Source organism: Poromitra crassiceps (assembly GCF_964638095.1).
Source record: "Poromitra crassiceps genome assembly, chromosome: 1".
Classification (NCBI taxonomy): Eukaryota; Metazoa; Chordata; class Actinopteri; order Beryciformes; family Melamphaidae; genus Poromitra; species Poromitra crassiceps.
In genome coordinates, this window is record NC_139623.1 from 2435646 (window position 1) to 2463083 (window position 27438).

Sequence of the window (27438 nt, forward strand, 5' to 3'; positions counted from 1 at the left end):
TAAATGTAAAAACAGCCGATCAGTTTACACATAATCCAATTACCGGTAGTAATAGAAAAGCAGGTGAACTAGACAGTTGCAACAGGATTTTTGGCAGCAATTTGCAATGTATTATGGAGGGGCACTTTGCTTTGTTGTTTTAAACCAATGTCAGCTACCTAGTCTGCCCTCTCACCCTGCTCTTTTTTTTTCCAATGTCAGCTGTCCTGAAAACACCCGATGCCTCTGACCCTGAAAACACCCGACGCTTCTGACCCTGAAAACACCAGACGCCTCTGACCCTGAAAACACCAGACGCCTCTGACCCTGAAAACACCAGACGCTTCTGACCCTGAAAACACCCGACGCCTCTGACCCTGAAAACAACCGACGCCTCTGACCCTGAAAACAGCAGACGCTTCTGACCCTGAAAACAACCGACGCCTCTGACCCTGAAAACACCAGACGCCTCTGACCCTGAAAACACCCGACGCCTCTGACCCTGAAAACACCCGACCAGGTGGCTGCTCTACATCACCAAATAGTCAGAAAATGATTTACCTAAAAAGATCATGAATTATAGTCCTGTAAATATAACTTTAGTTTAGGCGGAAATTGTACTTTGTGGTGATAGGAACATAGGACTCCATCACTTTTCTCTCATTTATCAGAAAAACAGAAATCCCTGGAAAATATACCATTACTGAATTGTCTAGGGTGCTATTGAACACTGACCAGTAGTTGTATGGAGATATCTGGTACAGTACAAATTAGGTAATTCTGAATGGGGGATAAGTGGCATAATAGCATATAAGTTAAGAATGCTCACTCTGATGGTCATCATATTTGTAGAGGGAAATACCAGGTGGCTGAACTACATCACCAAATAGTCAGAATGTGGGTAAACCAATAAAATAAAGTAGCTCAGGAGGTAGAGCAGGTCATCCACTAATCACTTTGGATAAAAGAGGTCGGTGGTTCGATTCCCACCTCCTCCAGTCTGCATGTCGAAGTGTCCATGGGCAAGATACTGAACCCCAATTGATCCTGATGGTGTGCCAGCACCCTGCGTGGCAGCCTGCCGCCATCGGTGTATGAATGGGTGAATGTACCTACTGATTGTAAAGCCCTATATAAATGCAGGCCATTTACCATTTACCATAAAACATAGAAATACAACGTGTAAATATTGGGAAGTTTTATTGAAACTGGAACATTAATCCAAGTATAATAATAATTATAATACATAATACACAATCACAAAAACAGACTAGAAAAACGGACTAGAAAACAAAATAACCAAGGCAAAAATAAAACAGAACAGAGAAATAAAAAGTGACTGCTTATTTGTCCAGGTATATGGACACTTTTTTCACAGTCAAAGTCCAAATATCCAAATATGAAATACAGTATCAGCCCTTTCTTGGACGTATTATGACCCTACCAGATTATTGTGTGATGATTGTGTTTGGGAGTCTGGGGCACATTCACAACCTTATACTCCATGGACTGCAATTGTAAGGATTGCAAAAGACAAAACTGAACAAAAGACTTGCAAACAAAACTGTCTAAATATTGTTCAGTCTGGAGGCAGCCTGTCTTATCTGGAGACGATCATGTTTAATATACTGTATCCTTAGTATCATTGTCCATTTGTCAGATTAAGCTATCACAATGTTACATTCTTCCCTCTTCTGTGTATCATATTGTAACCTTTTTCCGAAGTATTTGGATCTTTCATTGTTGCTGCGCGTACATAAGATGTTGGAAGGCCAACAGAGAGGCACTGGCACTTTCCACTCTCTCCACAGTTTGCATCTTTGCAATACAAGTGAGTAATGTCTCACTTCTGTAGGTGCTGGGGGTTTCCTAAATAGGGCTGGTCAAATGGCTCCATCTCTGACAATCCATCCCTTGATGATAGGACTCCATAACAGGGGTTTGGACATGTGACTGTGACACCATATCAGTGTCTGATACATTGCTCTTGCTGTCTACCAGCATGTCATGCACTCACTGACTGTGACACAACAAGTAGTTTGTACATAATAGGAAAGACAACAGCATTCACCAAACTCAAGACCCATCTCAGTGAGCTCAAAGATCTGGCCCATTTTGGACTCTCCCAGTTTGGAAGAGTCTTTGCCAGTCGCAAGAGAATTTGCGCTTCTGCTTTACGGAAAAAATAAAAAGGAAAATGGACTGATGTGCACAAACTTGGATGAACCGAGGTTCATAATTGCATCAACAACATATGCAGCCTCTGCAAATCTGCCACCAACAGAGGATGCATTTGCACAACATGTGCAAAGAGCAATGTATCAGACAGCGATATGGTGTCACAGTCACATGCCCAAACCCCTGTTATGGAGTCCTATCGGCAAGGGATGGATTGTCAGAGATGGAGCCATTAAACCAGTCCTATTTAGGAAACCCCCAGCACCTACAGAAGTATGAGACACATTACTCACTTGTATTGCAAAGATCCAAACTGTGGAGAGAGTGGAAAGTGCCAGTGCCTCTCTGTTGGCCTCCCCTGAGTTCTGTACCTGCTGTGCAGAATGTCAAAATGTGCCCCCAAACGTCTCTGAGGAACCTGACATTTGACATTCTAGTATCTATATACTTGACCTCTCACTGAAACACATCTTATGTACGCGCAGCAACAATGAAATATCCAAATACTTGGGAAAAAGGTTACAATATGATACACAGAAGAGGAAACATTTTAACATTGCGATAGCTTAATCTGACAAATGGACAATGATACTAAGGATATATTAAACATGATTGTCTCCAGATAGACAGGCTGCCTACAGACTGAACAATATTTACACCGTTTTGTTTGCATCAGTCTTTTCCAAGCCTTACAATTGCAGTCCATGGAGTATAAGCTTGTGAATGTGCCCCAGACTCCCAAACACTGGCACAATAATCTGGTAGGGTCATAATACGTTCAACAAAGGGCTGATACTGTATTTCATATTTGGATATTTGGACTTTGGCTGTGAAACAAGTGTCCATATACCAGGTCAAATGAGCAGTCACTTTTTATTCCTCTGTTCTGTTTTATTTTTGCCTTGGTTATTTTGTTTTCTAGTCTGTTCTCCTGTTTTTGTTTATAAAATGAAATGAAGCACTGAGATTTGGGGCTACCATAAAACAAATGTATTATTATTACTATTATACTTGTATTATTTCATCAAGACAGGAGATACTACTGATTTATAGTTTGGATGAATGTTCCAGTTTCAATCAAACTTCCAATATTGGTGATGTAGTTCAGCCACCTGGTATTTCCCTCTCCAAATATGATGACCATCAGAGTGAGCATTCTTAACTTATGGGCCACAGTACCCATCTGACCTGAACGACTACCGTCCCAACTCCAACCTCCCCTTCATCTCCAAAACTCTTGAGAGGGTGGTTGCCGCCCAACTCCAGTCCAACCTCGACTCAAACAACCTCCACGAACCATTTCAATATGGTTTCCGCCCTAATCACAGCACTGAAACAGCCCTGGTAAAAATCACTAACGACCTCCTCCGTGCAGCTGGTGTTGCACTTCCCTGGTTTGCATCCTATCTCACCGACAGACAACAGTTTGTCCAAATAGGGAACCACACGTCCGGGTGTTCTGCCATTTTACCCAGGGGTCAGTATTGGGTCCACTCCTATTCATCACCTACCTCCTCCCCCTGGGTAAAATCCTCCGACACCATGGTGTCCAGTTTCCCTGCTACGCCGATGATACCCAGGTCTATATCTCCACCAAACCCACCACCGCTCTTCCTCCCACCTCCCTCACTGCCTGCCTCCAGGACATCAGGAGCTGGATGAGCAGGAACTTCCTGAAGTTAAACGCCAGTAAAACCGAGGCCTAGCTCATCGGCTCCAAAGCTCAAAACACCACTGCCCCAAACATCATCATTGACAGCTTCCCTGTTACCTTCTCTACCCAAGTCAAGAGCCTCCACGTCATTCTGGACAGCACCCTTTCCTTTGCATCCCACATAAAAAACATCACCCGGTCTGCTTTCTTCCACATCCGCAACATCTCCAGACTCCGCCCATCCCTGTCCCAACACAGCACCGAAGTCCTCATCCACACATTTGTTACATCCCAGATTGATTACTGCAACTCTCTTCTCTCTGGCCTACCCACCAAATTGCTCAACAGACTCCAAATGCCTGGATCATCACCCGCACTAAATCATCTGACCACCTCACCCCTGTCCTCATTCAACTCCACTGGCTTCCCATTCACTACCGGATTGATTACAAAAACCTTCTGCTCACTTACAAAGCCCTACACAACCTAGCACCCACCCATCTCTCTGACCTCCTCCAGGAATACACCCCTTCCCGCTCCCTACGCTCTTCCTCAGCTGGCCTCCTGACCATCCCCACATCTCGCTTCAGTACCATGGGTGCTAGGGCCTTCAGCTGCTCTGCACCCAGACTCTGGAACTCCTTGACCCCACACATCCAACAGTCTGACTTCATCACCACATTCAAATCCCACCTCAAAACCCACCTGTTCAAATTGGCCTACTCACTTTAATCATATACAGCACTTAATCTGTTATTCGCCTGCCGTGTGTATCTCCTGTCTTTTCCTATATCTACGCTCGTCGTATTTTAATAATGCTGGTGTTTGCCATGCCTGTTGTTTTTATGTATGATCTTTTAGAATGTTATGTCTCTTATGCACTGTACAATGACCTTGGGTGTTTTGAAAGGTGTCACCAAATAAAATTATTATTATTAGTATTATGTTTCAGAGAAAAGGTAGGCCTATGTCTAAAGAAAAGAATGGTACCAGATACAGTATCTCCATACAACTACTGGTTAGTGTTCAATAGCACCCTAGACAATTCAGTAGGGGTGGGGGAAAAAATCGATTCACCTAAGTATCGCGATTTTTAATGTCACGATTTTTTGGATCGATCTTTTATTCCAGAATCGATAATCGCAAATTTTTTTTTTTTTTTTTTTTTTTTTTTTTGGTGCTTGCAGTCAGGCCACTCACTGAACAGCAGGCCAGGCGCCGCCTACTGGTTTACTAGTGGTTTTATTACTTTATTAGTTAGTCTGAAGTAATAATTACACTTCAGGGTTAAAGTGGGTGCATCTCATTGTAAAATTGGACTTCAAACGGCCCAAATCTGGCTTCAAACGGCCCAAATTTCACGCGCGTTGGCCCATATCGGCCTGGCCTGCTTGGTATCTAATGCCCGGCCTGAATTATGATCCCAGTCCGCCCCTGTTTTTAACTATATCGCCCAGCCCTACTCATGATATATAATATACAGTCTCTAGTGTATGATTCAACTTTTCCCATGTTCTAATCTAGTGTAAAAAAGCAAACAAACTGAAAAAAGAAAAGAAAAAAATAAACAAAAATCGCAATAAATCGTAATATCGAATCGCAATAATCGTAGAATCGCAATACTTAAGAATCGCAATATAAATCGAATCGGCACCCAAGAATCGTGATAGTATCGAATCGGGAGATAAGTGAATCGCCACAATTCAGTAATGGTATATTTTTCATTTGTATTTTTCTGTTTTTCTGATAAATGAGAGAAAGGTGATGAGTCCTATGTTCCTATCACCACAAAGTACAATTTCCGCCTAAACTAAAGCTATATTTACAGGACTATAATTCATGATCTTTTTAGGTAAATCATTTTCTGACTATTTGGTGATGTAGGGCAGCCACCTGGTTCACACCTCAGCAGATATGATGAGGAAAAGAGTGAGCATTCTCAAGTTATGGGCTTTTATGCCACTTATCCCCCATTCGGAATGACATAATTTGACTGTTTCAGAGAAGAGGTGTTAGGCCTATGTCTAAAGAAATCTAATTTGCAATAGAACTGTACCAGATATCTCCATACAACTACTGGTCAGTGTTCAATAGCACCCTAGACAATTCAGTAATGGTATATTTTCCAGGGATTTCTGTTTTTCTGATAAATGAGAGAAAAGTGATGGAGTCCTATGTTCCTATCACCACAAAGTACAATTTCCGCCTAAACTAAAGCTATATTTATGGGAATAAATTAATGGGAACATTTACACATACTTGATACTTTAAATAGCAATAACATTCCCCGTTACATGTGGTAATGGCAGGCATGATCGTCACTAAGGGAAGTTTATCTGCATCCATTTTTCTTTCATTTGCACTAGTTCAGTCATCAATCTGCTTCAATACAAGTCATAAAGTGAATAACAAGTCGTGGAGGCTAAAATGTCTTCCCTGATGCTTCTGTAAGAGCTGAAAAGGAGAAAAGCCATTTGCACATAAAGTTCCTCGCACAAACGTTTTCAACACAGCCCTCGTGCTTATAGAAAATATGTCCAGGATGGGAGTTTTTTTTCAACACAGCCCTCGTGCTTATAGAAAATATGTCCAGGATGGGAGTTTTTTTCCAACACAGCCCTCGTGCTTATAGAAAATATGTCCAGGATGGGAGTTTTTTTTCAACACAGCCCTCGTGCTTATAGAAAATATGTCCAGGATGGGAGGTAGTTTTCAACACAGCCCTCGTGCTTATAGAAAATATGTCCAGGATGGGAGGAGGTTTTCAACACAGCCCTCGTGCTTATAGAAAATATGTCCAGGATGGGAGTTTTTTTTCAACACAGCCCTCGTGCTTATAGAAAATATGTCCAGGATGGGAGTTTTTTTTCAACACAGCCCTCGTGCTTATAGAAAATATGTCCAGGATGGGAGGTAGTTTTCAACACAGCCCTCGTGCTTATAGAAAATATGTCCAGGATGGGAGGAGGTTTTCAACACAGCTCTCGTGCTTATAGAAAATATGTCCAGGATGGGAGGTGGTTTTCAACACAGCCCTCATGCTTATAGAAAATATTTCCAGGATGGGAGGAGGTTTTCAACACAGCCCTCATGCTTATAGAAAATATGTCCAGGATGGGAGGTGGTTTTCAACACAGCCCTCATGCTTATAGAAAATATGTCCAGGATGGGAGGTGGTTTTCAACACAGCCTTCATGCTTATAGAAAATATTTCCAGGATGGGAGGTGGTTTTCAACACAGCCCTCGTGCGTATAGAAAATATGTCCAGGATGGGAGGAGGTTTTCAACACAGCCCTCGTGCTTATAGAAAATATTTCCAGGATGGGAGGAGGTTTTCAACACAGCCCTCGTGCTTATAGAAAATATTTCCAGGATGGGAGGAGGTTTTCAACACAGCTCTCGTGCTTATAGAAAATATGTCCAGGATGGGAGGTGGTTTTCAACACAGCCCTCATGCGTATAGAAAATATTTCCAGGATGGGAGGAGGTTTTCAACACAGCTCTCGTGCTTATAGAAAATATGTCCAGGATGGGAGGTGGTTTTCAACACAGCCCTCATGCGTATAGAAAATATTTCCAGGATGGGAGGTGGTTTTCAACACAGCCCTCATGCTTATAGAAAATATGTCCAGGATGGGAGGTGGTTTTCAACACAGCCCTCATGCTTATAGAAAATATTTCCAGGATGGGAGGAGGTTTTCAACACAGCCCTCATGCTTATAGAAAATATTTCCAGGATGGGAGGTTTTCAACACAGCCCTCATGCTTATAGAAAATATTTCCAGGATGGGAGGTTTTCAACACAGCCCTCATGCTTATAGAAAATATTTCCAGGATGGGAGGAGGTTTTCAACACAGCCCTCATGCTTATAGAAAATATTTCCAGGATGGGAGGTTTTCAACACAGCCCTCGTGCTTATAGAAAATATTTCCAGGATGGGAGGAGGTTTTCAACACAGCCCTCGTGCTTATAGAAAATATTTCCAGGATGGGAGGAGGTTTTCAACACAGCCCTCGTGCTTATAGAAAATATGTCCAGGATGGGAGGTGGTTTTCAACACAGCCCTCATGCTTATAGAAAATATTTCCAGGATGGGAGGTTTTCAACACAGCCCTCATGCTTATAGAAAATATGTCCAGGATGGGAGGAGGTTTTCAACACAGCCCTCATGCTTATAGAAAATATGTCCAGGATGGGAGGAGGTTTTCAACACAGCCCTCATGCTTATAGAAAATATGTCCAGGATGGGAGGAGGTTTTCAACACAGCCCTCGTGCTTATAGAAAATATGTCCAGGATGGGAAGAGAGGCAAATGTGGTGAGACTGGGACATTAGAGCCTCGGTGGGGAGCCACTCTCTCAACGGGACCCACACATGCTGAGCAAGGAACCGCTTATTACATGTTTAACTGTCAATGCCCAAATAAGCAATGCATATGGCGAAAAATATTTCTATTAAGTATGCTTTTATACTTAAGTTGCCGTGGCAACAGCATAAACCATTTTAGTGATACCATCTGAGCTGTGGCTCATTTTTTCCCCTCTTCACCCTAAGTCTGCGCACACAGGCACACCTCTTTCCTTTACCTCTTTTCTGCCCTCCCTCTTTTCTCTCAGCCGCACAACATCTAGTTAAGGGGTCCTCAACATCTAGTTCATGGGTCCTCAAACTTTTTCAAATCATTGGTCCCCCAATAGACACACTTTTACTTCTAAGATCCCTGTGGGATCGCATTCTATTCCAGGGACCCAATTCTGGGTAATATCTTGCCTTTGTTGACTTAGTATTGACTTTAGAACTGGGCACAAAACACAGAGATCAAATTAAAACCTATGATCAGGTGTATGATTTTGCTGGGGACCCCCTGGATCACCCTCAAGGGCCCCTGTGGCTCACCAGACCCCACGTTGAGAACCAGTCATGTAGACAACTCTCCTCTGATGTAGGCTGGTGTGAATGTTGTGCTGGTAGAATGAGGCTTGCAAAGCTGTGAGAAGCTCATATGTGAAGCCAGGGTGCAGGATAAAGTCATAGCAGACTTTGTGGCCTTAAGTCAACACATTAACAGTAAATGTACCGAGACACACTGAAAGATTCTGCTTTCTAGGTTGACATCTTAAGACACCGGGGTGCTATTACACCACTGCAAGTCAAAGGCATCCTTCAGCACTGCTGCACATTCAGGGGGCACTGGGGGTAGTTGTGAATGCATTCAGGGGGCACTGGGGGCAGTTGTGAATGCATTCAGGGGGCACTGGGGGCAGTTGTGAATTAGGGCTGCACGATATTGGAAAAAACTGACATTGCAATATTCCCCGCCCCTGCGATATATATTGCGATATGAAAAAATACAGAGATTTTCACCAGATTACCAGAATAGCTCTATTTTAAAGAAAATAATACTTCGAATGATTGGGATGATTTTGTAGAGGAGTCCATCTGATTTTGGAGGGGAAATTAGGTATTTTAATGTTTCTCAACCACTGGGCTGTGGCCTACTGGTAGGCCTCAGAGCGTCATCTATCAGGGTTCATACACATTTTGACCAATGGATTTCCATGACTTACATACATGAAAAAGTGAGTGAGTTATGACATTCTACTTTAAAATGTCACTAGCCTACACTTCACTTAGTGTAATGCAGCCTTTAAAACCAGGGAAAGACAACATGCATGCTGTATCACCATATTACCATATCCAACATCTAAGATCATATAGGCTCATACACAATATTGATATACAATTGATATATTGCCCACCCCTAATATTGAGTGCCAGAATCTACCTCCCAATGATGCTATTTGCAGAAAAACATTAGATTTCATTGATTAACTCCTGGAGCTCGTCCTGGAGCAGCTCTGGCCCATCGTCAAACCATACCTCTACCCCCTCCAGTTCGCCTACCAGCCCCGACTGGGTGTGGAGGACGCTGTCATCTACCTGACCAACCGCGCCTACGCCCACCTTGACAACCCAGCTAGCACTGTGAGAGTCATGTTCTTCGACTTCTCCAGTGCTTTCAACACCATCAGGCCGGCTCTACTGGGTGAGAAGCTGACAGCGATGCGGGTGGATGCCCCCCTGGTGGCCTGGATTGTGGACTACCTGTCTGGCAGACCACAGTATGTGCGCTTGCAAAACTGTGTGTCAGACAGAGTGGTCAGCAATACGGGAGCACCACAGGGGACGGTCTTCTCTCCCTTCTTCTTCACCATGTACACCACGGACTTCACCTACCACACAGAGTCTTGCCACCTTCAGAAGTTCTCTAACGACTCTGCGATAGTTGGATGTATCAGAGATGGCGATGAAGAAGAGTATCGGGCTGTGGTGGCTAACTTTGTCACATGGTGTGAGCAAAACCACCTGCAGCTCAACATGACAAAGACAAAGGAGCTAGTGGTGGACCTGAGGAGGGTCAAGGCACTGGTGACCCCTGTTTCAATCCACGGGGTCAGTGTGGATATCGTGGAGGACTACAAGTACCTTGGAGTGTACAATGACAATAAACTGGACTGGGCTATGAACACTGAAGCACTCTACAAGAAGGGGCAAAGCCGTCTCTACTTCCTGAGACGGCTGAGGTCTTTCAACGTCTGCCGGACCATGCTGAGGATGTTCTATGAGTCGGTGGTGGCCAGTGCCTTCCTGTATGCTATAGTGTGCTGGGGCAGCAGGCTGAAGGCAGCGGACGCCAACAGACTCAACAAACTGGCCAGGTGGGGCTGGAGCTGCGCTCCATCATGAACAATGACTCTGACCCACTCCACGGCGTGCTGGTCAAACACAGGAGCACGTTCAGTGAGAGGCTGATCCCAGCCAGATGCAACACAGAGAGGCACAGGAAATCATTCCTGCCTATGGCCATTGGACTCTTTAACGCCTCACTAAGAAGAGCACCTCGGAGACACTCAGTCTCAGTTAAGCTTGCCTTGAAAAAATGGCTGGTTGGCTCCCAAATGTGATCCTAACCTTTTATTTTCCTTTTCTTATGTCCCCTGAATAGTCGCGGTTTTTAAACCCTAGGTAGGTTCCTGTTTTAGTTTCTGAGCTGGTCTCTATCTTATTATTTATTGATTGATGCATTCTTGCTAGGTATCTAAATAACCATTCACTAAAGGTTTAAGAATGTTTGGTTTGAGTGTAAAATGTTATCTGTTTGTGTTGTTTTTGCCCGCGCACACACGCGCTCATATCTGCATACAGATTCACTCCTCTTGTCCCACACACAAGGACGACAATGAAAACAAGCCCTCTGGCTTTATTGTGTTTTATTCCTTTTGAGCAATATGTTTTTGTTGTGTTGTCTTGTACAATCCTGCTATTATTGTTTCAATAAAGTTATCAATCAATCAATCAATCAAGTCTCTCTGAGACTGAGTCAGCCGATAGGATAGCTGTGCCTTAGTTACCTCACACGTAATGTGCAAGTTGATTTAATTTAATTCCAGTGTGCAATAACTGCAATTTGACACGTACTGTACATTCTACTTTATTCTACTTTATTTTATTTTACTCTATTGCATTTTATTGTATTGACTGTTTTACGTTTAGGGAGATACTGTGTGATACTGTGTTATGCTATGTTGTGTTATGTGGATATTTCATGCCTGAGTGCGAGCAACTGTAACTTGTCCCAATTTCCCCCCGGGGATCATTAAAGTCTTTCTGATTCTGATTATAATCACTGCTTTCAACTTCTTTCGTTCTTATAACATTTCAATAAATCAACAATGAAACACCCCACACACTTGGTCTGACCCCCCGGAAACCCCCTCCAGAAACTACCAAGTGGTACACTCCGCATCTGGGGAGTTCCGGTTTTTGAGCGCACGGCAGTACAGAGACACGAGGATTCACATGCAGCCGACCGGTGACAAACAATTCATTCTTGAAAAGTAATAAATATACATTTAATTGCCCAGATATGTTTGTCTTTTTATTTTCACTGACATGTTTTGTGTAAATGAGTCGCTATGTATGATTAACTCTACCATAACTGCTGCTATCATCTGATGCAACATCAGAGACTGAAGGAGACTAGGCATGGGTCGATTTCCGGTTTTACCGGTTCAGTTCGGTGTACGAGCCCAAACCGGTTTGATCACGTGCAAACCGAAAAAACAGAATTTTACAAAAAAAAAAAAAAAAATTGTAATAATAATAATAATAATAATAAAAATTGTGCCAATCCATTCTGATTGCACTATTTTTCGTATTAGCCACTTCTCAAGTTGCACTAGTAGGCAAAAGTCTTATTTTGTTTATTATGTTGATGTTTGAAGAAAAGTTAAGCTGAATAGTTATGAGAAATAAAAACAGTGTGTTGTTACAGTTAAATGGTTCTGCTTATTTTTATTCAGTGTTAGTGCTGGTTGGCATACCAGCTTAGAGGTGCATTATTGATACCAACTGCAGTCGCATTAGTCATTTACAGTATGGTACAAATTTTCTTTTTTTTTGTTGGTAAAATTCGATATACCGGTTTGATACGTTTTTTGGGGAATATCGAACCGGTTTCAAAATTTTCAAACCGACCCATGCCTAAAGGAGACAGCCGCAGTGATAACACGGACAACTTCTCAGTAATCACTTTAGCCTTCGTGTCATTATAAGTTGCGGTCTTGCTTTTTGGTGTTTCAAGAGTAAATATCTCCACTCCATGGACATGTTGAGTTACAGCAGCCAGCCTGCTGTATGCTAGTGCGCTGCAAGCTGTGGACAAGTCCGCCTCCGCAATCACATCGTTTACAGACAGGCTACTGTCAGCAACGCAACATAAGCAAAAACAATTCAATTGAGCTCTCTGTGCATGTTTGTTGTGTTGAAGCTAAGCACTAAATGAGTGAGTACAGTAGCGGGGCGTGTCTCTCCTTTGAGAGAGCCTGCATTTCACTCAGTAGGCTACCCCTAAAGTGGGGGTTTACCAAGCAACATGACAAGTTAATTTGCTTTTGACATCGCACGTCCTGCGATGTGACTATTGCGCATGCGCACATTGCGATGATGATGTGTAAACGATATATCGCGCAGCCCTATTGTGAATGCATTCAGGGGGCACTGGGGGCAGTTGTGAATGCATTCAGGGGGCACTGGGGGTAGTTATGAATGCTTAAAAGTGTGATTAGTGGTTCTTCACCAAAGGTGGAAGGAGGGGTGACGGTGACAAAATGAGAGAAAAAGAAGGTTCCCTATAGAAGACGGAGACACACTTCTATGAAAAGGTATGGATGGAGTCAAGACAAGCAGGAAATGACTAAGGATGGTGGCAAAGATGACGTAGGTAATTAATAAATCACACCTAATGAACAGTCTGTATCCATGTGTGACTCACCTTATAGGCCCTATTTATTTGAGCGGCAGCCCAGGCAGCATACTTCATATTGTCCTTCTTCACCTTGGCACCAACTTTCGGGCTGGCAGCGATGTGGCTCGCGGACTAGAGGGGAAAGTGGGAGGCAGAGGCAGAGAGAGAGAGAGAGAGAGAGAGCAGGGGAGAAGTGTTCTTATATCAAAATTTGGTGAAAAAAGCAATAAAAGCATAATTGAGATGAATGTGCAACCACTCTTACCATCTACCACTCTACCAGTCATTGTGGCAGGGCGAAGAGAGAAAACAGACCTTGGCCCAATGACACAGGAGAAATCGTTTACGGGGAGGAAAAAGTGAGTGTTTTAATGCTCCATACGTAAAAACCTCTTCCTTTCCCAACCCAGCGTAAATTGTCACTTAACGGTCCCTAATTTCTCCAACACTGTCGACTCCCGGCGATGAAAGGGCCTCGCATGTCTTCGAAAAAGCCCGGCGTGCGGCGAGAGGAGCGTTGTGTGAATCATGCTCTCTGCTGCCCTGACAGCTCCCCCCTCCGTACCACAAATCCCATGTCTTTCCCATGTTCCTGCCATCGTCTCCACACAGCAAACCCCAGAGGGCTTACCCGGCCTGCACTTCAAAGCTCTCCCTACCAACGTGCTGAAACTTTAACTACACACCAATCAACCTGGCCCTGCTTTTTTCTATCAAATGGTTTGGCTTCTGGATTTTTTGGTAAGCATTTTCTTTAAAAAAAAAAAAAAAAAAATTAACTGAGAGAAACTTCGATTTGGATGATGTCAACCCAGACAGGCTATCCCTGAATAATAGTGCGTACTATTATGAAGGGGAATCCCCATGCAAGTGTTGTGAGTAACTAAGCCACAACCCAACTGTGGTCAGTGCTGCCAGGTCTTCTGTGGGACTGCGAGGAATCAGACGCACAGTAGCCTCTCTGTCTGAGGAACACTGGAGAGATGTTGAAGGTTTCCTGACCCTTCCTTGAACCCTTTGCACCTGTCAAGCCCTGGACCGCTGAGACTAGCTAACAATCTGCAAAGCACACTCAGAGACAGACCTGTGACTGATAAAGATTACACTCCCAGCTGAAGTATCCATTAAAGACCCGAGTGTCGGTGGATGACTTGTCAGGAAGTCCTACAGGGCTCTGCTCTCTCTCCAGACCAACTTGAGAGTTAGCAGGAGCCAACGTCTGTGCTTGACCGCACCCTGCTCCTCCTGTACATGCTGCGTACACCTCTTCTGGTACGAGGTGTTTGGACTACCTGAAGAATCCCAGTGCAGCAGAGAGGAAAACACTGGAGCTCTGTGTGTGAGAGCCTTTACTCGCTGCACCCCTCAGTTTGTGTTCTTATGTCAGGACTCACTTACATATGATGCATTGGCGCTAATGGACAACATCCTGTAGAAACAAATATGCAGATGAAAGGGCCTTTCGGCGCAGACAAAAGTCTAACTTGCACCTGGCTAGTTCATTCGCCACTGACAGAACGCTAGCGGCAGTCATGCTCCTTTCTCGTTTGCGTCTTTCTCTTTTTCACTCCATGACTACTTTATTTATTTAAGTCATAAACATAAAAAAGGTCCAACCAAAGGGGTATTATTACTAAAATAGAGAGCTCCAGAGGGGCAGAACAAAGGGGTATTATTACTCAAATAGAGAGCTCCAGAGGGGCAGACTTTTCCGATGCTGGAGTTCACCGTCTGAGTCAGCAGCGAGCTGACCTGTCTGAGAGCCCCTTCTACACTCCCCCCACATACACACACATACAGAGTATGGTCTCACTCCACACACTCAGTGGCCTGCCTCAACATTGACAAACCACAGGGTGTCTCTCCCTCACTCCTTTCTATCCCACTACTTCTTCGTGCAGGGCAGTACTCACCATGTACAGACCAAACAGCGCCCTCATGTTCCTGTTGTTCAGCCTCAGTGCCTGGGCAAAATACTTTCTGGACAGCTCCAGGTTTTCCAGCCCCCCCTGGGTATACTTCACCTGTGTGAGGAGGCATCAAATACAGCCAATAAGCAATGACAGCATGACATCTGAATAAGCAACACATGGTTACCCCGTGTAAAACCTTTCTCTCCATTCACGAGCCTATATTCCCGGTGACGTTGAGTGTGCATCGTCGGCTCTCGGGTCAGAGACAGGGACCATTCACAGAAAGTGAAAGTTTCTTCCATAGTTAGTCCACCCGCTTGATGAGGGCCATGCAGAGCAGAGTACCTACCTCAGCTTGATGAGGGACATGCAGAGCAGAGCACCTACCTCAGCTTGATGAGGGACATGCAGAGCAGAGCACCTACCTCAGCTTGATGAGGGACATGCAGAGCAGAGCACCTACCTCAGCTTGATGAGGGAAATGCAGAGCAGAGCACCTACCTCAGCTTGATGAGGGACATGCAGAGCAGAGCACCTACCTCAGCTTGATGAGGGACATGCAGAGCAGAGCACCTACCTCAGCTTGATGAGGGACATGCAGAGCAGAGCACCTACCTCAGCTTGATGAGGGACATGCAGAGCAGAGCACCTACCTCAGCTTGATGAGGGACATGCAGAGCAGAGCACCTACCTCAGCTTGATGAGGGACATGCAGAGCAGAGCACCTACCTCAGCTTGATGAGGGACATGCAGAGCAGAGCACCTACCTCAGCTTGATGAGGGACATGCAGAGCAGAGCACCTACCTCAGCGTACTGCTCACAGTACAAGTGATTGTGAGGGTTGGTCATCATCAGCTCCTCCAGACAAAATGCGGCTTTTCCATAGCTGTGGAAATCACAAGGAAAACACTGAGCTGATCGATACAGCTGTGGATGTGTCATACTGGAGATTTTACAAGGTGAAACTTGGATTTTGCTCAATTGTGAAGCACTAGGTCTATGGCCATAGACTATAAATGTATAGAAAAGTACAGTGATCATGGTTCACTTTACATTCAATGGGCCTTTAGCCTACATTGTGGGGATCCATAAAGATCCACAATAACAATAATAATGACATTAAGTATATTTACAGGTCTACAGTGAAGGTTGCTCAGTCCAGACAATTGGGGATGCTTGGGAGGAACTGGGGGGGGCAGTGAGGATCAATCCTGTGTGTGTGTGTGTGTGTGTGTGTGTGTGTGTGTGTGTGTGAGTGAGTGAGTGAGTGAGTGTGTGTGAGTGAGTGAGTGAGTGTGTGTGTGAGTGAGTGAGCGAGCGAGCGTGCGTGCGTGCGTGCGTGAGTGTGTGTGTGAGTGAGTGTGTGTGTGTGAGTGAGTGAGTGAGTGAGTGTGTGTGTGTGTGTGTGTGTGTGTGAGTGAGTGAGTGAGTGAGTGAGTGAGTGTGTGTGTGTGTGTGTGTGAGTGTGTGTGTGTGTGTGTGTGTGTGTGTGTGTTTTTTCAACCTTTTAATGTGTAGTTAACTACCTTCCTGAGGTCAGCACTACAGTAAGAGCTGGCACACACTGTGCCCATACTCAGATGAGCTCACTTCTCAGCAGCAGACTCACAGTAATCTTCTAATACACAGTTTCCCCTTCAGGGGACCAGTCCAAGACAAGGCCAGATATATGACTGAACACAAGGCCATCAACTTCTGAACACCTAGCAAGAAGAAGCCAAGTATGCACACAGACTAATGCAGGAACAGACCCGCAAAGAGAAAACTGCTCTGGCTTTCCAACACATTCAAATAAACAAAGTTGAGAGACCATTCTCCACAGCCAAGCCCTCCAGTTACACTTTTTGAGTGATGTCCTTTGTTTTGCTGCCATGCCAGACTGTATGTTGTTTCTGCACTCACCTTAAAAGTAACACACAAAAAACCTGCTTGTGGCATTGGTCTTCTAAACTACAGTAGATAAGGATGCAACTTTCTACCAACTTCACTGCTAGTGGGCGGGGTAGGTAGGGTGGCACTGGCAGAAGAGGTGGGGATGCTATAATACAAGCGGGGTGTTTTTGCGGAAAACAAAAGCAATCCAATGAATGCTCGCCACAACATGAAGGGCCTATAGGTCCATTTAGAGTGCTCCATGTTAACCAGTTGAAAGCCATTGGCAGCATAGGAGGGGACAGAGAAACAAAGAAAGAAATAGGGAGCAGGGGGGTGTAGAGTACAGAGGGAGATCTGGGCATTCGAGAGGTTGGAGGCTGCTTACAATTACCACTTCCTCCCCGTAAAGACTTTCAGATGTGCTCGTGCAGTGGCCCCAGCCTGCACCAGAGCCAGCACCATCAGCCAGAAGCCTGTACCACCACCGGACCCCTTACCTTCCCTACTACTCTAAGCCCCCTAACCCCATCAGCACCGTGCCTTCTCACTCAATACCACAGTGCTCCAGGGTTGTAGTCACCATTGTGTGTCAGACTGTGAGAATCGCATTTGTTTCTTTTGGAGTTTAGCAAAACCATCAGCAGTGGCTTTCCCCCCCATTTCAAGACCGCATTCTGACTGAATATGAGACAAAAATGGATTCAGACTCTGGGCAAAGTATGTATGAACATATTCATCCTGTAATCCAGGATGACCAGTCCAATTTGGTTGAACAGCCTCTATGAGCTGGGTCAGAATGAAGCCAGCAGCATATTCAGACAGTGATGCTGGAGAAGTGTCCCGTCTAAACACCACTGGCACAAGGCTTGTTTTAAAAGTGTCAACGTAGAGGTTATTAATGACACTTTTCATGTGTTCGCACTGATGCCTGCTGCAAGTCAAACAATGGCTGTGCAGACACAGAGTGTGCTTTGTTTATTTTGAGCTCCCAGGGTGCTGTGCAGTGAGGGAGGAGAGTTTATTTCTCTTCCTGGCTTCTCCATCAGGCTCTGCTTTCTCTGGCTGGAGGGGTGGTGGGGGAGTGCCACCACCACCTCCTCCTCCTGGGAATCTCTCTCCGACTCCTGCTCTCTCTCTCCCTGTGGAAAACAGTGCAAGATAATGCCATGCTGTCCGGAAGAGGAGGAGGAGGGGAAACAGGGAGTTTGTGTCCCAAAGTAAAGAGAAAAAAAAGAAAGAAATGGACACGCCTGTAGATAAGGGGGCTGTGGGAGTGAATGGTGTGATATTAGAAGCGTTGGGCTAAGCTGGGAGATAATCCGCTCACCCCTGGATTTCCTCTGGCTACTACAGCAATAAAGCCTCCAGACAAAAGCATGAAATATCCAATAAGTAGCCTTCTCACCGTACTACACATTCCTACTGCCACTGGCCTCATACCGGAGCAACCATAGAGCCAGCCACACACACACACACACACACACACACGCACGAGCGTACAGACGCACACTTGCGCGCGCGCACACACACACACAAACTACAGACACTGCTTCACTGACTTCTAAGCCCCAGACAATTAAGGAAGGATAAAAGGTGACACAAACAAAATTATTATTTTCTTACAATGCTCTTGTCCGGCTGACTATTCTCCCTGGCAACAGAGATATCAGTGGGGGGCCAGGAGTCTTTTCTCCTCTCCTATGTAGGAGAGGGGGCTTAAGACTGCAATCCTATTAAACTGCTCTTATGTGACAAACATGGACAGGGCTCCATTCAGACCCCTGGCTGAGTTAGGCATCTCACCGCCTTCCATTGTGGCCATCCAACGGCCCTCTGCCGATCAAGCCATCAGCCTGATGTGAAGCCATCAGCCTGATGTGAAGCCATCAGGCTGATGTGAAGCCATCAGTCTGATGTGAAGCCATCAGGCTGATGTGAAGCCATCAGCCTGATGTGAAGCCATCAGCCTGATGTGAAGCCACCAGCCTGATGTGAAGCCATCAGTCTGATGTGAAGCCATCAGGCTGATGTGAAGCCATCAGTCTGATGTGAAGCCATCAGCCTGATGTGAAGCCATCAGCCTGATGTGAAGCCATCAGTCTGATGTGAAGCCACCAGCCTGATGTGAAGCCATCAGCCTGATGTGAAGCCATCAGGCTGGTGTGAAGCCATCAGCCTGATGTGAAGCCACCAGCCTGATGGCTTCACCATCAGGCTGATGTGAAGCCATCAGTCTGATGTGAAGCCATCAGGCTGGTGGCTTCACATCAGGCTGATGGCTTCACATCAGACTGATGGCTTCACATCAGGCTGATGGCTTCACACCAGCCTGATGTGAAGCCATCAGCCTGATGTGAAGCCATCAGCCTGATGTGAAGCCATCAGGCTGGTGTGAAGCCATCAGCCTGATGTGAAGCCACCAGCCTGATGGCTTCACATCAGCCTGATGTGAAGCCATCAGCCTGATGTGAAGCCATCAGTCTGATGTGAAGCCATCAGCCTGATGTGAAGCCATCAGTCTGATGTGAAGCCATCAGCCTGATGTGAAGCCATCAGTCTGATGTGAAGCCATCATCAGTCTGATGTGAAGCCATCAGTCTGATGTGAAGCCATCAGCCTGATGTGAAGCCATCAGCCTGATGTGAAGCCATCAGCCTGATGTGAAGCCATCAGCCTGATGTGAAGCCATCAGCCTGATGTGAAGCCATCAGCCTGATGTGAAGCCATCAGTCTGATGTGAAGCCATCAGCCTGATGTGAAGCCATCAGCCTGATGTGAAGCCATCAGTCTGATGTGAAGCCATCAGCCTGATGTGAAGCCATCAGCCTGATGTGAAGCCATCAGTCTGATGTGAAGCCATCAGCCTGATGTGAAGCCCAGTTCAACAGACAGATGCTCCATTAAAACACAGTAATGCTGCCTTACTGCTGATGGATTACTGATGCCAGAGGGTAAAGAATCTTTCATTAAGCAGAAGCTGTGTGCCGTTTAGAAAGGACAAATATAATTACTCATGTTCATTGATGTAGAGCTCTGACAGCTCGTGCCATGCTTCTTGGTCCCCAACAAATCTGCAAAGATAAAAAAAAATTACATAAGATTTACTTCCTCAAACAAACGGTACAAATATTGTACGATGGCAGGAGAGTTAAAAGTAGTAAAAATTGGGGAATACATTACAGAAATAAAACAAATATTGGATAACATTTCATAGCCGTCTTTACAATAATGATCATCTTCAGAACTTCCAAGGGGGCAGAAAGAGGTTGCTGGCTGTTTTAGGGACAAGATGTGCCGGCACAATTGAATGCAAACCCTTTTTTAATTAAAAAAAAAAAGCCAGCGGGGGTGCAGGGGGTGCGGGGGTGCAGGGGAGGAGGTCCCTGACCCCCTCCTCCCTCTTGTAAAGACACTCACTGCTCCAGATATTCATTGAGCTCACGGATGGCTTCGGCGCTCTTCCCCTGGGCCTTCAGAATGGAGATCTTGCGCTTCCTTGCTGCCTATAGAGCAGAGTATTAACAGAGGATTAGGGACTCGGCTCCTCGAGTGTTTGTCTGAAGGGGGGTGAGTCAGTGTGTGAGGAAGTGTGTCTACATCAGTGGAGGGCACAGGTGGAGTATGGTGTGAAGGGGGTGAGTCAGTGTGTGAGGTAGGGCATTCACAGACTAGTCGACTAGTAAAACCACTAGTCGACACTGTGGTTAGTAGTCGACTAGTCGTTTTAGCAAAAAAAAAGAAAAAGAAAAAAATAATAATTAATCTTTAACACATTCACTGCCAGCCATTTTTTTTTTTACTGTAGGTAGCTTCTGCCAAGCCGTTTTTTGAGGATTCTGGCTCATTTTACAAGAGCCGAGGATAATTTTCTGCTTGGACTTTGTGAACACGAAGTTCACAAAAGTACTAATAGAATGTGTGCTTTCTCTGTCTAAAAGAGTTAGTTTGTAGAGTTAGTAGTTATGTAGATATTAGCCGTTGAGTACAGCATGGTTTCAGCGTGTGAGACAGGAAGCTGAGATAATCGCAGTTTTGTGAAATTCAATCAAACAGGCAGAACAGTCACTTTAACCATTTATTTTTGGCATCAGTGAGAGATCAGACATCTGAACAATATAGTTCTGAACACCCTCTCCTTTAAACTCCTCCCTCCGTGGGCGTGTCTGGTGGCGTTTGTCACAAGCCAGTTTCTCCTGCCTGTCTGAGCAGTGAGCAGCCTCCCTCTCTGGTGGCCCCTCGTCGGCGAGTGTGGCGAGTGTGGACTGTGGATGGGACTCAATCATTTCTTGGATTTTCGGTTGAGAGCTTTGATGAAGCTTTGTGCGATTCTAGGCTTTATGCTGCCCACCCAGTCTATTTTTGGAACCCCACACCGTTGTGCGCCGGTGTGCAGCAGCGTGAAAGCGTTTTCGCCTACAGTATTAGAATGAGGCTCGTTCGTTTCTGGGTTTTCGGAATGCGTGCGATTCTGGCCTTTCTGCGGGTGTTTCAAAGTGTGTTTGACCCATAATCTATTATGCAAATTTGCAATCCCCCACGCCAGCACCGCTCTCCGCTCTCTGTGTGCTGCTGCTGGCGCGGCCGCTCTCGGGCGAGTCTGGTGACTGATGACTGTAAAATCGCCAAGCCATTTCCTTGAGAATGGCTTGCTCCCGCGGCTGTTTTTGGTTGGCTTTCTCTCTGTCGGGAGAGCACTGTCGCCACTTAGTTGGTCGGTAAAATAGATTATACACATTCAATACTTCCAATATTTTTATAGGAGACGTGGGGGACATTGATCCACGTAGCACCGTCAAAAAAAATATATTTTTTTTTTGACGAGTCAACTCGTCATTGGCAGTGAACGGTTGGATAGTGTTTGACGAGTCAACTCGTCATTGGCAGTGAACGTGTTAAGAAAGAACATGAGGTATTTACACGGCATACATGGACTATCATATCCCATATCCCCCACAAAGAACATCAAAACACAACAAAACAAAACAAGAAAACTGCATAAGATACACAATAATCCAAGAACAAACAAGACTATTGGACAAACAACCAAACAAAAACAATGCATTCAAAGTAAATACGTAGATATTGCCCTGTTGGCAGCTAGGAAATGCATAGCTTTAAATTGGAAAGCATCCAATCCCCCAGCTGTAGTTCACTGGTGGAATGAACTCTCAAGCTACCATACGTTGGATAACATTTACTACAAGAGCAAAGGCAGATTCTTAGACATCCCCAAAATATGGCAACCACATACAGAGTTTGACTTTAAGAACTTTTTACCCCAGTGTCATTAGGCTTATCAGGATAGGAGCTGAATGCATTGTTTTTGTTTGGTTGTTTGTCCAATAGTCTTGTTTGTTCTTGGATTATTGTGTATCTTATGCAGTTTTCTTGTTTTGTTTTGTTTTGTTGTGTTTTGATGTTCTTTGTGGGGGATATGGGATATGATAGTCCATGTATGTCGTGTAAATACCTCATGTTCTTTCTTAAAGATAAAAAAAAAAAAGAAGACTAGTCGACTACCTTTAGGGACGACTAGTCGACTAGTAAAATTCACTAGTTGTGAATGCCCTAGTGTGAGGAAGAGTCTACATTAGTGTTTGTCTGAAGGGGTGAGTCAGTGTGTGAGGGCACAGGTGGAGTATGGTGTGGGTCAGTGTGTGAGGGCACAGGTGGAGTATGGTGTGAGAATGGATGTGAGTCAGTGTGTGAGGGCACAGGTGGAGTATGGTGTGAGTCAGTGTGTGAGGGCACAGGTGGAGTATGGTGTGGGTCAGTGTGTGAGGGCACAGGTGGAGTATGGTGTGAGTCAGTGTGTGAGGGCACAGGTGGAGTATGGTGTGGGTCAGTGTGTGAGGGCACAGGTGGAGTATGGTGTGGGTCAGTGTGTGAGGGCACAGGTGGAGTATGGTGTGGGTCAGTGTGTGAGGGCACAGGTGGAGTATGGTGTGGGTCAGTGTGTGAGGGCACAGGTGGAGTATGGTGTGGGTCAGTGTGTGAGGGCACAGGTGGAGTATGGTGTGAGGGCACAGGTGGAGTATGGTGTGAGGGCACAGGTGGAGTATGGTGTGTAGATGCAGAGGTCTTTTGAGCGCGCCACACTTTCCTTCCACAATTTGTTGTGAAACCAAATCATGTCTTTCATAGAACAAGATGAATCAGCACTTTGCTGCTTTGCTGCGACAGATGGAAGGGAAAAGAAGACGTCACTTTTAACATCAGACAGTGATGTCAAGTTTATTGATATTGTTATTGGGAACTTTAAATGAATATAAGCCTAACCGGCACATCATTAGAGACAGTTAATGGCCATATCCAACAGGAACACTCACAGAGATGGACACATCTTATGAGTCAGTGTTTGGGAGTCGGAGTGAGCTTAGCGGCTGAGATAAATGGTGAGTCATCTCCCGACTAAGTGGGGAAAATAGCGTACTACCCCAAACCCCAACGCCTGCCCGGCACGCATCTAGTGCTGCACCAGCCCGACTTACATCAGCTGAAAATTGCTTTCCGCTTCATTTTGATGTTGAAGTGACCTTAAGGTGGATTAGATTGTCATCAATCTGAATCAGAAAGTATTACGCCTGCTCCTCAGACTTTTCCAGACTTTTTGTTTTCTCCCCCCTCCCCTCCCCTCCTCATCCTTCTGGTAGTGAGTGAAACCCCTAAGAGGAGGCCGCTCCTCCATTAGAAGTGTGCTGCCCCTGCCACAGCCTATTTTATTTATGGACTGGCACTTGATTGAGTGGGGCTTCCTCTCTCCCACACTCATAAGCAAAGCCATTGAGGGCTGTGCATGAGTCATGTCTAGAGGGCTGTAAATCTGGGCCTCCTCTGACACTGCCATCACAAGAAATCCACTTATCATCACAGCTGGGACAGTGCAGCCTGGACCCATCTCTCTCCTGCTTCACATATATTGGCTACACACAGGGGTGGGGGGGTGGGGGGGTTGAGGGTTACAGGCAGCTGATATCACTATGAGCATTTCTCACATTCACAATGAGGATTTCCACTTGACCCACTCTATGTTGTACCTTATTCCAAAACAGGTAAATCTGCAGTACTTCATAAATTAAGTATGAGGGTGGTTGGCAGGGAAATTAAGAGAACATTATTGAAATATATATTAAGTTATCAAGCGATGGGGAGTAGTGGAAGCTATTTTCCACTTTTCTCTCCCCCCACTACAAGAAAACACAGATAGCAGCATTTTTCACAGAGCGTATTTCACCGGGAATTTGATGCTATGTGAGATTCTGGAATTTATACTCACTTCTCACAAAATTACAAGCATGTGGGATTCCCCCCCTCATTCAATACTGAAAAAGGGAAGGAGGAGGGGGGGGGGGGTAAATGAGCACTACAGTAATGTTGAATGTGGATTTATGCACTTGTGCTCCCCCCCCCCAGATAAAGAACCACTTGGGGTTCAAAGGAACATATGGAAGTTGGTAGCCCAGAGAGTCACACGGCACTTTATTAAAGGAGGAGCAATTCCAAACCGCTCCTCTCTCTCTCCTCCTTTCTCTAACTAATGATCCAGAAAAAGCTGGCAGTGGGTCTGACCCCTCTGCCATGATTCTTTTTTAATTAGCGCTCCGAGTAGACCTCAAGAGTGAAGACTGGATTATTTACATCAAGAGTGAGGACTGGATTATTTACATCAAGAGTGAAGACTGGATTATTTACATCAAGAGTGAAGACTGGATTATTTACATCAAGAGTGAAGACTGGATTATTTACATCAAGAGGACTGGATTATTTACATCAAGAGTGAGGACTGGATTATTTACATCAAGAGTGAGGACTGGATTATTTACATCAAGAGTGAGGACTGGATTATTTACATCAAGAGTGAGGACTGGATTATTTACATCAAGAGTGAGGACTGGATTATTTACATCAAGACTGAGGACTGGATTATTTACATCAAGACTGAGGACTGGATTATTTACATCAAGACTGAGGACTGGATTATTTACATCAAGAGTGAAGACTGGATTATTTACATCAAGAGTGAGGACTGGATTATTTACATCAAGAGTGAGGACTGGATTATTTACATCAAGAGTGAAGACTGGATTATTTACATCAAGAGTGAGGACTGGATTATTTACATCAAGAGTGAGGACTGGATTATTTACATCAAGAGTGAGGACTGGATTATTTACATCAAGAGTGAGGACTGGATTATTTACATCAAGAGTGAAGACTGGATTATTTACATCGAGAGTGAGGACTGGATTATTTACATCAAGAGTGAGGACTGGATTATTTACATCAAGAGTGAGGACTGGATTATTTACATCAAGAGTGAAGACTGGATTATTTACATCAAGAGTGAAGACTGGATTATTTACATCAAGAGGACTGGATTATTTACATCAAGAGTGAAGACTGGATTATTTACATCAAGAGTGAAGACTGGATTATTTACATCAAGAGTGAGGACTGGATTATTTACATCAAGACTGAGGACTGGATTATTTACATCAAGACTGAGGACTGGATTATTTACATCAAGAGTGAAGACTGGATTATTTACATCAAGAGTGAGGACTGGATTATTTACATCAAGACTGAGGACTGGATTATTTACATCAAGACTGAGGACTGGATTATTTACATCAAGAGTGAGGACTGGATTATTTACATCAAGAGTGAGGACTGGATTATTTACATCAAGAGTGAGGACTGGATTATTTACATCACCCCTGGCTCTACGCTATGACCTACCGCAACCACCACAACAAGGCTCAAGTCTGACACGCCTACTATACTGTACAAACTATGACTTCTCTACGCTATGACCTACCACAACAAGACAGACGTCTGACACACCTACTACACTGTACATACTGACTTCTTTACGCTATGACCTACCACAACAAGACAGACGTCTGACACACCTACTACACTGTACATACTGACTTCTTTACGCTATGACCTACCACAACAAGACAGACGTCTGACACACCTACTACACTGTACATACTATGACTTCTCTACGCTATGACCTACCACAACAAGACAGACGTCTGACACACCTACTACACTGTACATACTGACTTCTTTACGCTATGACCTACCACAACAAGACAGACGTCTGACACACCTACTACACTGTACATACTATGACTTCTCTACGCTATGACCTACCACAACAAGACAGATGTCTGACACACCTACTACACTGTACATACTGACTTCTTTACACTATGACCTACCACAACAAGACAGACGTCTGACACACCTACTACACTGTACATACTGACTTCTTTACACTATGACCTACCACAACAAGACAGATGTCTGACACACCTACTACACTGTACATACTGACTTCTCTACGCTATGACCTACCACAACAAGACAGACGTCTGACACACCTACTACACTATACATACTGACTTCTTTACACTATGACCTACCACAACAAGACAGACGTCTGACACACCTACTACACTGTACATACTGACTTCTCTCCGCTATGACCTACCACAACAAGACAGACGTCTGACACACCTACTACACTGTACATACTGACTTCTTTACGCTATGACCTACCACAACAAGACAGATGTCTGACACACCTACTACACTGTACATACTGACTTCTTTACGCTATGACCTACCACAACAAGACAGATGTCTGACACACCTACTACACTGTACATACTGACTTCTTTACGCTATGACCTACCACAACAAGACAGACGTCTGACACACCTACTACACTGTACATACTGACTTCTTTACGCTATGACCTACCACAACAAGACAGACGTCTGACACACCTACTACACTGTACATACTGACTTCTCTCCGCTATGACCTACCACAACAAGACAGATGTCTGACACACCTACTACACTGTACATACTGACTTCTTTACACTATGACCTACCACAACAAGACAGACGTCTGACACACCTACTACACTGTACATACTGACTTCTTTACGCTATGACCTACCACAACAAGACAGACGTCTGACACACCTACTACACTGTACATACTGACTTCTTTACGCTATGACCTACCACAACAAGACAGACGTCTGACACACCTACTACACTGTACATACTGACTTCTCTCCGCTATGACCTACCACAACAAGACAGACGTCTGACACACCTACTACACTGTACATACTGACTTCTCTCCGCTATGACCTACCACAACAAGACAGACGTCTGACACACCTACTACACTGTACATACTGACTTCTTTACGCTATGACCTACCACAACAAGACAGACGTCTGACACACCTACTACACTGTACATACTGACTTCTTTACGCTATGACCTACCACAACAAGACAGATGTCTGACACACCTACTACACTGTACATACTGACTTCTTTACACTATGACCTACCACAACAAGACAGACGTCTGACACACCTACTACACTGTACATACTGACTTCTTTACACTATGACCTACCACAACAAGACAGACGTCTGACACACCTACTACACTATACATACTGACTTCTTTACACTATGACCTACCACAACA

The 27438-nt window shown here is 44.7% G+C and overlaps 1 protein-coding gene across 1 annotated transcript in view; it reads right to left on the bottom strand.

Annotated features, from left to right (window-relative positions):
• Positions 1-27438, bottom strand: part of emc2 (ER membrane protein complex subunit 2) — a 72496-nt gene that overhangs the window by 9643 nt on the left and 35415 nt on the right. Inside the window, exons 6-10 of the mRNA XM_083642023.1 lie at positions 20327-20412; positions 19921-19980; positions 15839-15920; positions 15034-15144; positions 13148-13252 (exon numbers count right to left, since the gene is read on the bottom strand). Coding sequence (XP_083498149.1) covers positions 13148-13252; positions 15034-15144; positions 15839-15920; positions 19921-19980; positions 20327-20412 — 444 coding nt within the window. The remainder of the gene's footprint in view (positions 1-13147; positions 13253-15033; positions 15145-15838; positions 15921-19920; positions 19981-20326; positions 20413-27438) is intronic.